At 44.1% G+C, this 13408-nt stretch overlaps 1 protein-coding gene across 1 annotated transcript in view; it reads right to left on the reverse strand.

The window, feature by feature from the left end:
• Positions 1 to 13408, reverse strand: part of LOC143034501 (uncharacterized) — a 90331-nt gene that overhangs the window by 71473 nt on the left and 5450 nt on the right. The window contains exons 2-3 of the mRNA XM_076200630.1: positions 4428 to 4676; positions 4143 to 4239 (exon numbers count right to left, since the gene is read on the reverse strand). Coding sequence (XP_076056745.1) covers positions 4143 to 4239; positions 4428 to 4643 — 313 coding nt within the window. The 5' untranslated portion in view covers positions 4644 to 4676. The remainder of the gene's footprint in view (positions 1 to 4142; positions 4240 to 4427; positions 4677 to 13408) is intronic.

Raw genomic sequence — 13408 nt, forward strand, 5'->3', positions numbered from 1 at the left:
ATTCTTTCCTCGCTTAAACTCTCGCAAACTACTTCACAGCAACAGAGGTTAACTGTATACCACGGACTGGAAAGTTTGTGTGTGTGTGTGTGTGTGTGTGTGTGTGTGTGTGTGTGTGTGTGTGTGTGTGTGTGTGTGTGTGTGTGTGTGTGTGTGTGTGTGTGTGTGTGTGATTCACCATGGTCTTGGATCACGTGTTGGACTCATGATCGACAGTTATTAACCTCCCGGATGAGAGGTCAGAGTTTGTATGACCGATCTATGGGTAATACTGTGTGTGTGTGTGTGTGTGTGTGTGTGTGTGTGTGTGTGTGTGTGTGTGTGTGTGTGTGTGTGTGTTCGTGTATATACACATACAAATCATTTATAAACCTAACTGCGCGAGAAAGAGAGAAAGAGAGCCCCAATCCTCTTCGTTTTTCCTCTAACTCTGCTCTTCCCTAACCATCTTTCACTTCCTCGTCTCCTACCACCTCCTCCTCCTCCTCCCTCGAGACCACCCAATCTTCCCGGAGGAGGACGTCAATCCACAGGCCTCAACAGGTGGATACCATCACCTCCCACCTCCACCTTCCCTCCACCTCCACCTCCCCTTCCCACTACTACCACCTCTAGGTCACAATATATATATATATACATGTATATATATATATATATATATATATACATGTATATATATATATTATATATATATATATATATATATATATATATATATTATACGTATTTATCAACCAGAATTCACTTTCATTTTAAGCCATCCTTGGCTGTACCACGTTTCAATTTCTGCATGTATGCCTCCTCAAGTTTCTCAATATTGATGGATCAGAGTTAAAGAATTGTGGATAATAAATGTAAATATTTTTACTGGGACCCATTCAGTGCTTTCCATACATATATATATATATAATATATATATATATATATATATGTATATACACATACATACATACAGTGTGTGTGTGTGTGTGTGTGTGTGTGTGTGTGTGTGTGTGTGTGTGTGTGTGTGTGTGTGTGTGTGTGTGTGTGTGTGTGTGTTTGTGCGTGCGCGTGCGTGCGTACATGCACGAAGCATCGGGATGATGGATGACGTCATACCATTCACGGTTTATCAGATCGGCGAGATCGCTTCAGAATCCTCGATGGCGAATCAACACACTTCACCCTTCCCTCATCCTTATCCTTATTCTCACCTTCACCCTAATTCTCACCCACACTCCTAACCCTACCTTGTTCTTCACCCTTCCTCTCTCTCTCTCTCTCTCTCTCTCTCTCTCTCTCTCTCTCTCTCTCTCTCTCTCTCTCTCTCTCTCTCTCTCTCTCTCTCTCTCTCTCTCTCTTTTCTCCCTATTTTTCATCCATAATAGCACTCCACCCTCACCCTCATTTCTTACGTTCAGCTTCACCCTTCCATTACAGGTCCTATTGTGTTGGGGGAAGGGGAGAGGTGGGAGGAAGGGGAGATGGGGGAAGAAGAGGTGGGAGGAAGGGGAGATGGGGGAAAAAGAGTTGGGAGGAAGGGGAGGTGGAGGGAGGGGAAATGAGGGGAAGGGGAGATGAGGGAAGGGGAGGTGGGAGGAAGGGGAGGTGAGGGAAGGGGAGATGAGGGAAGGAGAGGTAGGAGGAAGGGGAGGTGAGGGAAGGAGAGGTGACGAGAAGGAGAGGTGAGGGGAAAGGGAAGTGTGGGGGGGGGGGAGGTGAGGAAAGAGACCTTTGGTAAGACTCTGAGGTTCAAGGGGGGGTTTTCTGAGGGCCAATCAAGGAGACCAGAACTCTTTTTCAGAAACAGGAACAACACACCAGGAGTCATTGGTATCCGGAAGGTGGGGGGGAAGGGGGGTAACCTGGGGTAACCTCCCCCCCCACACACCTCCCCCGCTAGAAATCCAGGGTACGCTTGGAAATTTGACAGTCGTCACTTATAATTTCGTTGATTTTTTCAAGTTATAGAATATCAGTGTATGAATGATGAAAGTCAAAAATTTTGTTTATGTAGATAATGCACATTATTTACGTTGGTTTATGCGGTTAATAAGAAGTGTGTATTATATAGCATATGTTTGATATAATCATTTTTTATAACAATAGCATGTAGGATTCGAACCCACTGCTTTCGGCCACCCGTAAGACTGTCATAAAAATGATCAGATTAATGTCGCTATCACTAGCGAATTTCTCTCATATCTATAATGTCTTTAATTCCCCCCCCCACCCCACCCGCCCTCTTCCTACAAAAATTCCTGCGGACAACTTCGCCAGGAGGGGCTAGACCTAAATCCCTTCAGGACACCAGATGGGGGGACCTGTCCTTTCACACCGCCCACAGAAAACGGAGCACGGGATACACGTCGAGCAAAGAGAAAATGGGAAGCGTGTGTCGTGCGCATTCCTTACCTCGTTTGTTTAGTGTGGAGGGAAGGAGGGATGAGGTTACCTCCATGTGGAGTTATGAAAATATGCCAGAAGAGAAGGAGGAGGTGGAGGAGGGAGGGGGTAGGGCTGAAGAGAGACAAAACAGGTGGAGGGGATGTGATAGCAGAACGACTGATGATGGGGTAAAAGGAATGGAGAAAATGTCCCCTGTTCCTTGTCCTGAAGAGCGTACAATGTTTATGCTGATTTTTTAGAGGAATTTTTTCTTTGTAATCCCTCTGGTTTTCTTGAGTAGGGCAATGCTTGGAGTTCCTTTTCTTGTTTTATCGTTGTTCCGTTTTGTCTCCAGATGCGTCCTGTTTTTTTTTTGTTTTTGTTTTTTTTGTTTGTTTTTTTTATAAGTGGATATCTAAGTAGACTGTATCATGTTTTCTGAGGAAATTCTGTCGAAATATAAAATAATAGAAATGTTCCTGTTAGATCCCAGATTTTCTATACACAATTCTCCTTAATCATTTGTCACAGCAAACACCAACCAAACAGTCTTAAGGTACATTTTGTTTGGTGCTATTATTATGCTGCTACTAGCACAGCCAATGGCGGGTGATGCGGCTCCTACTACCTGACATCCTATTTGGGTAAGCGCGTTGGTAAATTTGCTTAAAATTATCAACCTCGTACTTTGCATCTCGAAGCTAAACAACCCCATTCGAAAGTAAATTAGTACTCTAGATAATCGTTTGACGATCATCGTTGATCCATGAGCGATCATCGTTGAGCCATGAACGATCATCGTTGAGCCATGAGCGATCATCGTTGAGCCATGAGCGATCATCGTTGAGCCATGAGCGATCATCGTTGAGCCATGAGCGATCATCGTTGAGCCATGAACGATGATCGCACCGAACAAAACGCACCTTTAGTACACTGAGGAACAGCCGCTCAGACTCGAAAACAAAATCCTGCAAAACCAATTGAAGGAGACTTCTCGATTTTTTTCCTTCTTCTCACAATTACTCTTTATTATCTTCTCATTATCTTCATTACACGCCGATTCCTCAATGACCTTACCTCGACCTTTTCCACATGATAGATATAAATCTTTTTTGTCTCTCATTTCCAGCACCAAGTCTCGGCCATTCCAGTAAATGGGATTCCATTTCTCGGTGGTTACCTTCGTTACGACTGTTACTATCGTTACTACGGTTACTATCGTTATCATCGTTAGCCTCGTTACCACCACGGGGTTCCCTGACTCCTACAGTTGAAGTTACCGTTATTAAAACACATACACCAAATTTTACACAATGTACATGTGTTCGTAAGTGCGGAAATGCCTCTTCCTCGTCAACCTCCAAGCCGAGTTCGATACGAGTTCGATGTCTTCTTTCACAGGAACCTCTTAACCTCCTTCAATCTAAATTCGAGAGCATACCTCTTCAGTAGGAATCACCTAACTTCTTTCGATCTGAGTTCGAGGAAATGGAAAGTTTCCATCGATTTGAGTTCGAAAACATGTCTCTTCCACAGGAACCTCCTATCTTCTTTCGATCTGAGTTCGAGGAAGAGAAAACCGTTATTGATCTGAGTTCGAGAACGTACTTCTTCCACAGGAACCTCCAAACCTCTTTCGATCTGAGTTGAGGAAGAGAGAACCTTCATCGATCTGAGTTCGAGAACATACCTCTTCCACAGGAACCCCCTAACCTCTTTCAATCTGAGTTCGAGGAAAATGCCCCTTCGATCTGAACTCGAGAACCACAACTTACCTTTGAGTGTCGCCGGAAGTCCTCGAGTTCGGAATCTTTCGATGAGCGCCGAATGGAGTTGGTCGATGTACTTGATGGCTTCTTCTATCACTTCCACCTAGAAACCAAAAAGAAAACACAAGACTTGTTACTGACAGTTTCTAGAAACTCCTTCTTTCTTCTATGAGTGTCTCCTTTGTTTGTTAATGCTGTTTGTTTACTAGGTTTCTACTGACCACATTTTATTTATTCACTTGTTTATTCATTCGCTTATTTATCTATTTAGTTATTCATTTATTCATTTACCTTGGAAACTTTCGGTTTTTCCTGGAGCGCTGGCACCATATCTCGCAGTTTTCGGTACTCCTGTCTTTTGACACGCCGCATTCTCGACCTGCGGTACTTGCGGACGATGCGGGAGGCGTAGGGTTGTGACGCCAGCTTGGGTTGCGATTGCGTCTGTGGGAGTGACTGGTGGTGTTCCGTGTGATGGTGCCGCAAGTGACCCGCGCAGCTGCACATTCTGGCGACGCACAATTTGGGCTGAAGGTCAACCTGGAAGGGGAGAAAAAAAAAGAGAGGGAAAATTAGGTAAGTGTATAGGCAGATTAGGTCAGTTTATAGTTGAATTAGAAAAACGTACAGGTAAATTATGTCAATGTGTGGATAGATTGGGTCAATACTTAGTTGAATTAGGTCAATATATAGGTAAACCAGGTCAAATCATAGGTATATCAGGTGAACTTATAAGTAAATAAGGTCAATTCATGGGTGAATTGGTTCGATTTATAGGTGACTTAAGTCAATGTTTCTTTCTTTTTTTCAAGAAACAGACACCAAAGTTTAAATTATATGGTAAATGAACGGGAATATTTGCTTGACTTGGTTTCTGAGCGGATCTTCGTGTTGAGGTGACGCCAAAGATTTTATTCATCTGATGAGCAGACTAGGGACGATCGAGACACCCTGTCTACCCCTAATTTGATTAAAATAATCTGGCATCACACTCTCTCTTGAAGTAAGCTTTGGGATGGCCCAATGGGTCTCCGGTTTTGAACATCAAAGCGGATGGGTGTAGGAAATTCAACTCTGAAGATAATGTTTTCAATTCTTTTATCTTTATTTACGGTTCTCATCTTCTCCGCCAACAATCCTTTTCAATCTTGAGACTTGATCAAGTCCAAAGGTCGTCAGTCTTGATGCATTCTGTTCCGCCAAGAGCCAGACCCTTCCCTTCAGCTTTCCAGCGACCTCGGCACGATCAACTTATGTGTGTGTACCGTCAGGCGATTCTATTCAGCTCGGAGAAGCCTTCGGCAGCGTGTGACTCTCGAGGAACGAAGTCCTTTGGTGGAATTCGAGCTCGAAACGTGCCTCCCCAAGGACTCCTGATCCTCGAGTGGTTCGGCTAAACACAAAGACCCTCCTTCAGTGGAAACACAAAGGACGGTAGCTTGGGTCCTTATGGACGTGGTGGTGGTAGTTGTGGTGGGGGTGGAGGTAGAGATGTTGGTGGTGAAGGTAAGGATGCTGATGGAGTTAAGGATGGTGGTGGTGGTGGTGGTGGTGGTGGTGGTGGTGGTGGTGGTGGTGGTGGTGGTGGTGGTGGTGGTGGTGGTGGTGGTGGTGGTGGTGGTGGTGGTGGTGGTGGTGGTGGTGGTGGTGGTGGTGGTGGTGGTGGTGGTGGTGGTGGTGGAGGTGGTGGTGGTGGTGCTGGTGACGTTGCCTTTGTCTTTGGTGTTGGCGTTGACGAAGAGGTGTCACAGAGGTGAATAAAATAGTCTGACGGATCCCAGAGCCAAAGGGAAAAGTACCTACAATCACGGAAGGAGACACGTGTTAAGACAAAAAACAGCGTCTTAAGTTACATAAGTAATTCTAGCACACAGGGCAAAGGTGAGGACGTCGACATAAGAAATGTAAACATGCCACAGTAATAGCAAGCTCATATCTTCTCCCCATCCTCACTTCCTCCCCAACCCTGTCCTCTCCCCTCCTCTTCTACAACCCCCCCAGCATCCCCCTTCCTCCTTCCCTTCCTCCTGTTTCTCCATTCTCCTACCCCATTCACCCTAAACTCTCCTCCCCATTCTCCCCCTTAAGAAGTCCTTATTATCAACCTGGTTCTGTTCTCTCCCCTCCACCCCCACCCCTCGTCCTCCTCCTCCTCCTCCTCCTCCTCCTACAAGAAGAATGCTTCCGTCCCCTCCGGGCGGCACGAATCCCATACAATTGACAAAGCCAAATTGGGTCTGGCAGGTTTCTGCCCTTAACCTCTTGAACGAAGTAACAGGACGTACATAAACACACACGCACACGCACACACACACACACACACACACACACACACACACACACACACACACACACACACACTCACACACACACACACACACACACACACACACACACACACACACACATATATATATATATATAAACTTAATGGGTCCCAGTGAACATATATACATTTTTGTCAACCACAATACACTTTAATTCTAATCCATCAACATCGAGAGAGACTCGAGGAGGCCAGTGTTGATGGCTTAGAATGAAAGTGTATTGTGGTTGATAAAAATGTATCTATATATATATATATATATATATCCAGGATGATTTCATGTTCATCATGACTACATTTTTTTATCTATGACCTTAATGAACGACACACACACACACACACACACACACACACACACACACACACACATGCGAACGCACAGCATATAGATGGCTTCAGCTTAAAGTTGAGTCAAAGGAAAATATTCCAAATACGAAAGAGGAAAAGGGTTGAGAGCGAGAGTCACGTGCATAGAGTCAACGTCAGATGTGTGTAAGACATTTGATACCGGAGAAGTCTAGCCCGCGCGCGCAGGCTCGAGCAGACTGACATCAGAATCCGCTGAATTTGCAACGCAGCATTGTCGTCTCGTCAAGAGAGGAGATGGGTGAGGGGGAAGAGAACACAAGGAAAAAATGCAAAGAAAAAATAGAAATAAAATAAAAATAAAAAAGTTGCCCATACTTTGTCCGCACAACGAACAAAACATTCTCATCCGATCGCGGGTGGCTGGATATCAAAATATAACAATATTAAAAATGGATAAATAAACAAGAAGATAAATGAACGAATACAATGAAATGACCATAGATAACCCCGTCAGAGGGAAAAGAACGAATAAATCAAAATAGCAAACCGAAAACGAAGGAATTTCTCTTTTTGAAATGGTCCAATTCGTAGACCAGATTGGGAATGATGACGTCATTCTTCGACGAGATGTCGTCATCATGGCGTCACTATGTGCATCGAGGTCCAGAGTACGAATAGTTCTTCTTATTCGGAATTTCTGAAACCCGGAAATTCGTTCCAATATTCGGAACCAGAACGTCTTTCGGAAATATGACTGAATCCGCATTGGAGATTTTCGAAAAGATGAGTATATTCAAAAAACAAATTTCGTAAATCAAGGAACTTCCAATGGTCGGAATGAAAAATACTTTCATCTAGAAAATTCCGTACAGGAGAACTAAAGAACACCGAATATTCATCATCATTACCATCAATTAGGGGCATACACCAAGAGTCACGTTACTTCATTCACAAGTCGGTGCCACTCCCCACGTCTCTCCGAGCAGGCAAGCTTCCATGCAGGCACCCTTCCCATTCCAAACCGTTCTCGACAGGTTCGATCAAGTTGCTTCAGTCATGAAATCTGTAAACGATTCCTTCGTCTCCTCGTTTGAGGGATTTCAAATAGAAAGAAATTTTTGTATAAGAACTGTCCACGGTTCCCACAGGGTCATTTCGCTTTGAACGACGAATTCTGGAAATCCTTCGAGGCCAAACCATTCTGTGATATTCGGTCAATGTATATGAGCTGTTCACGGTTCTTACTGGGTCATTTCGGTCATTTCGCTTTGAACGAAGAATTCTGGAAATCCTTCGAGGACGAGCCATTCTGGAACATTCGGTCAATGTGGATGCATATTCCATCCACTGTGCGGCAGTGAGGAACCAACGAGGAGGAGGAGGGGGGGAGGGGGGAAGGCCCCTCTCCATACGCTTCATTTGGTTCCAATGGACTCCTCCTCCATTTTGCCCGAGGTCGACTTTCCTCCCTCCCTCGCTCCTTCCTTCCTTCTTCAGCCATCCAAGACTCGCGTCTTCGACTCTTCATTACAGTGATGTCTCAAAAGAATTTTTGTTTTTCTGTGTATAAAAAAGGGGGGGTTTATACAGGCAGAAGGGGTTTTTGGGAAGTCGGACACCAGCCCCACCGGACCCCCGAGGCCACCTGAGGTGGCTAAGTTGTTTTAGGCCCGGGGGAGAGTCTGTGATGTCTCATAATAATTTTTTGTTTTTGTGCATAAAAAGGGTGGTTTTATACAGGCAGTGGGGGGAGTTTTGGGAAGTCGGACACCAGCCCCACCGGACCACCAAGTCCACCTGTGGTGGCCAAGTTGGTTGTTTCTGGCCCCGGGGGAGGGGGGGGGTTGTCTGTGAAGTTGAGGTAATCATGTTGAAAGTGTCCAAGAGGCTTCTCTGCCGGGTGCCATTTTCTTTCATGTGTCACATCTGTCTGGTTCTTCTAGTTCCTCGCGTTCTTCCTCTTTTTGTACTTCGCCTCTTCCTCTTATTCTCCTCTGCCTTCTCTTTCCTCTTTTTTCCCATCTCCTGCTTAGCACCTTACCATATCTCTCTCTCTCTCTCTCTCTCTCTCTCTCTCTCTCTCTCTCTCTCTCTCTCTCTATCTTCCTTTCTCGTTTTTCTTTTTGTGCTGAAGGAAAATATGCGAGAAATGAAATGGTTATACATTGTAGTTGTGTGTTGTGTGGATGTCCTTGCACGTTTGTGCGCGTAAATGCAACGAAGAAAGAGGAAGAGGAGGTGGAAGAGGAGGAAGAGGAAGAGAAGGAAAATGAAAAGTAGGAGGAAGAAGAAACAACAGAAGAAAGAAGAAGAGGAGAAGGAAGAGGACGAAGAAGGGGAAGAGAAAGAGGAGGAGGAGGAGCAACAGAAGGAAGATTACGTGGAAGAGGAGGAGGAGGAAGAGGAGAAGGAGCAAAAAAAAGGAAGAGTACGTGGAAGAGGAGGAGGAAGAGGAAGCGAAAGAGGAGGAGGAGGAGCAACAGCAGGAAGAGTACGTGGAAGAGGAGAAAGAGGAGGAGGAGAAGGAAAAGGAAGAGAAGGAGAAGAAACAGGAACAGAAAGAACCAAAGACCATCACAGACGCGAGAGGAGGTAGAACGGGGAGGGAACGAGCCTGCACGGCAACGCAAGGAGAGCGTTTTCGAGATTTCGTAAGCAGCCGCAACGAACCGCAATGTCGAAGAGCAGCTGGTCGGTCGAGTTACTCCATTGGACCTCAACCATGGGGGGAGGGGGCATATGACCCCCCCAGGGTATCCTTATGCCCCCCAGGGGGTCCATATGCCCCCCAGGGGGTCCTATGCCCCCCCCCCCAGCAAGCCATGTCCCATGCCATTGGCCAGATGAAATATATGAAGCAGTGTGACGTCACCGGGGAATTTTATTGCGTCACAGATTTGTTTTCAAAGAAATAGTTATATTTGTAAAATGTTATAAATGTGTTTTTTTCTGTGTCATACAGATGTAATTTACGTGTATGCGAGACTAAACCTTTGTCTGTTGTTCTTCATATATCAAGGTGAGTTCATCTTAAAGTAACGCAGGGCACAGCCTGAAAGAGAGAGAGAGAGAGAGAGAGCGAGGCAGATAGAGAGAGAAGAAGGAGAGAGACAGAGAGAGAAGAGGGAGAGAGACAGAGAAGAGGGAGAGAGACAGAGAGAGAAGGGGAGAGACAGAGAGAAAAGATGGAGAGAGACAGAGAGATAGAGAGAAGGAGAGTGACAGAGAGAGAGAGACAGAGAGAGAGAGAAGGAGAGCGACAGAATATGTGGTGTGTGTGGGGGCGGTTTTGACGCGGTGGGTACGCGGTGGGCACGCGGTTGTCCACAGGCAGAGCCGTCCTCTGGTAACCTAACCCTCGACCGGGTTGGGGTTCCTCTTAACTGAATAAAATCGTTGGCCGCTAGCAAGAAAAAACTCTTTAAACGTCCGAATCTGGTCTTTCATCTTACAAATGGCTACATTTTCTTTTTACTTCGTTGCTCGTTTGTATGTATATAATGTAAATATGTATGTGTCTATGTATATGTGCATGTATGTGATATATGTATGTGTATGCTCATGTATGCATGTATGTATTTACGTTTGTATGTACGTATGTGTGTAGTTATGTATGTATATATATATATGTATATATGTATGTATGTATGTATATATGTATGAATGTATGTATGTATATATGCATGTATGTATTTATGTATGTATGTGTATATGTATGTACGTACGTACATATGTGTGTAATATATGTAGGTATGTATGTGTGTGTATTCGTGTGTATGCATTTGCCGTATTTTGGGTCAAGTTGAATCACACAAAGGAAGCTGGGTCACTTTCGTTTTTTCTTTTTTTTTTTTTTTTTTTTTTTTTTACTTGTTGCCAAGCAATTACACTTCCAAGTCAAATGCACAAATTTCCAAATAGATTTCCCTGAGCAATTACACTTCCAAGTCAAATATTGTCCAAATAGATTTACCTGCCAGCCAAACATTTCTCAACCTGGTAAGCATAATTTCCCAGCCTGGAAAAGTATAGTTTACTTCCCAGCAACATGGAGCCCTTTCAGAGTCATCTGCGATTATATTTTGAAAACAAAATGTGAAATTGTGTAATAACACATACTGGCCAGCGAGTAACCGCAAGATTACCTTGAAGTGAGTACATCATCACCTTTGCGGTTTGAAACGGTCATTTAGCGTACAGTCGTCTCCAGTTCTAAGGGGAGCAGCTGTTACTCCGGTTTCTGTGACTCGCCGCAAGTTTGTGTTTAGCAGCCTTGATCTAGTTACGAAAGCAAGAGTGACTGAACCCCCTGTGCATATGCTTTGTTACAGAGTTGAAAGAATGTTCTGTGCTCCACTTCACAGAGATAGTGAAGTTTGCAGGAGTAGCGTGGCCAGGGAAGGGGGTTGGTTGAGGAGTTTGTTCAGCAGGGGAGACTAACCTCCCCCAATCTTCTTCTTCTTCTTCTTCTTCTTCCTCTTCTTCTTCTTCTTCTTCTTCTTCCTCTTCTTCTTCTTCTTCTTCCTCTTCTTGATAAAGTGAACTTAAGTTTGTTCTTCACGATGTTCTTCTGGAACCAGAACAATCCTTCCCATGACTGTTCTTTGAGGCTTTATTCTTTTTCTTTGCACGTTCAACTTACATGTCATCCATGATACAGAATCGGAATTCTCTTTTTCATGTTCCTTTCTCGTCCACATTCTGCAATTTCAGTTCTTGACCTTCTCGTGGTCAATAGATTCCTCAACAGCTGACGTCTTCCCCTTTCCTGAATAAATCGTTCAGCGGTAGCTAGAATAAGATATACAAAAACGAAAGCAAATGACACTGGTGACAATGGTTTCAGGCAGGAATTATAATTGCCCGAAAGAGAACACAGAGGCTAGTTTGAACACCCTGACTAGTTTGAACACCCTGACTAGTATGAACATTCTGACAACATATTCTCTGGAAACCATCCACCTAAAAGAAAGATGAATAGACATATCAGGGGTGGATGGAAGAAAACTACCCGGAAGACCGCGGTGAAGAGGGGAAGACAACGTAAAGAGTGATCTGGAAAAGACGAGGATTGATAAAAGTGGAGAAACAAGAGCAGAGAGGAAAACACAGAAAGACCTCGAGAGCTCACATTAGAATTCAAAGGCTCCACAGGAGGACAAATGATCACCGTAGTGAGCATTCACTGAAACAATTCAAATCTCCCACAATAGCAGATGGTACGACAGTAGGGTGGTCCCTAGAAAACAGATCGTTACAAAATGAAGACCAGAAGATCAGTCTTTTTTTTCCAGAAAGCAGATCATTACAAAATGAAAATCAGAAGATCAGTTGCTTCACTGCTCGCTGTCGCCACAAGTGACTCTGCTAATATGAAGAGCTTTTAGCGGTGAGTGGTTAATGAATAGAATAGACTTAGTAACCACATAATAAGAGCAGAAACTATTGGTTGTTTTAAGAGAAGGTTAGACAACTTTATGGATGGGGATGATAAGTGGTAACGGACATGGAACTGCCTAGTGTAAGCCTTATGGTCTCTTACAGTCTCCTTCAGTCTTGTGGTCTTATGTAGCGATCGTTGTGGACACAGCAACGAAAGATTGCCCTACGAATGAATAAAATCACCTGGCGCAAACGCATGCAGCTATAGTAGATCTACTGGTAATATAGCCTCTCATCCAAAGATTAAATGGATTGAGTAGAATTCCTGGGTGGAAGCCAGAATAGATATGTATTCCAAAACATCGTCACTAAAAAGGGATAAAGGATCCTTAGGTCTTTTCCAACGCGAAGTAGAGGAACCACCACCGGCTGGGATGTAGCGTGGTCAGAATAGATATAAATTCTAAAACATAGTCACTAAAAAAGGATGAAAGATCCTGAGCTCGTTTCCAACACAAGTAGGGGAACCACTACTGTCTAGGAACAGAGATGTAGCGTCTTTTCCAACACGAAGTAGAGGAACCACCACCGGCTGGGATGTAGCGTGGTCAGAATAGATATAAATTCTAAAACATAGTCACTAAAAAAGGATGAAAGATCCTGAGCTCGTTTCCAACACAAGTAGGGGAACCACTACTGTCTAGGAACAGAGCTGTAGCGTAGCTTTTGATCTTTCAATATGACAAACGATCTTGAAATAATCGTTCCAGAAATGGGTGTAGGAGATGAGAAGAGGACCAAACAAGAAGACCCACGTAGATCCAGTGCGTTTAGACGAAGTTGAAGATCCACGTAGACAAGGTTGAAAGAATCACACCTAAAACAAGGAAATATAGACTCGATGTAGATCTGATACGTCTTGGCAATCTACGACAAATCCACGTTTCAGAAGAGCGGCCCCGTGGGTCAACTTTAAAGGAAAGAATATTACAAAGAGGACCTGTATGGAAATAATAACAAAAGAAAACGACTTTGCTAAGCAGTCAGAACAAGAGACGACTGAAAAGAAAGTTCTTAAGATGTATATAAACCATTTGTACCTTAAGGTTCGTCAAAACTGACCCAAACCTCCTGGCTTTATCCCTAAAAGATGTTTAAGTTTTATACAGTGAACACCAGTAGGGTAAAATACGAACTGAGCAAGTGACAGTGACGGAAACTGAATGAGTCTGGGTTGGAGGAACCTCATTTAGAA

The sequence above is a fragment of the Oratosquilla oratoria genome, chromosome 17, assembly GCF_046742065.1.
Source record: "Oratosquilla oratoria isolate Oo_2021 chromosome 17, ASM4674206v1, whole genome shotgun sequence".
Classification (NCBI taxonomy): domain Eukaryota; kingdom Metazoa; phylum Arthropoda; class Malacostraca; order Stomatopoda; family Squillidae; genus Oratosquilla; species Oratosquilla oratoria.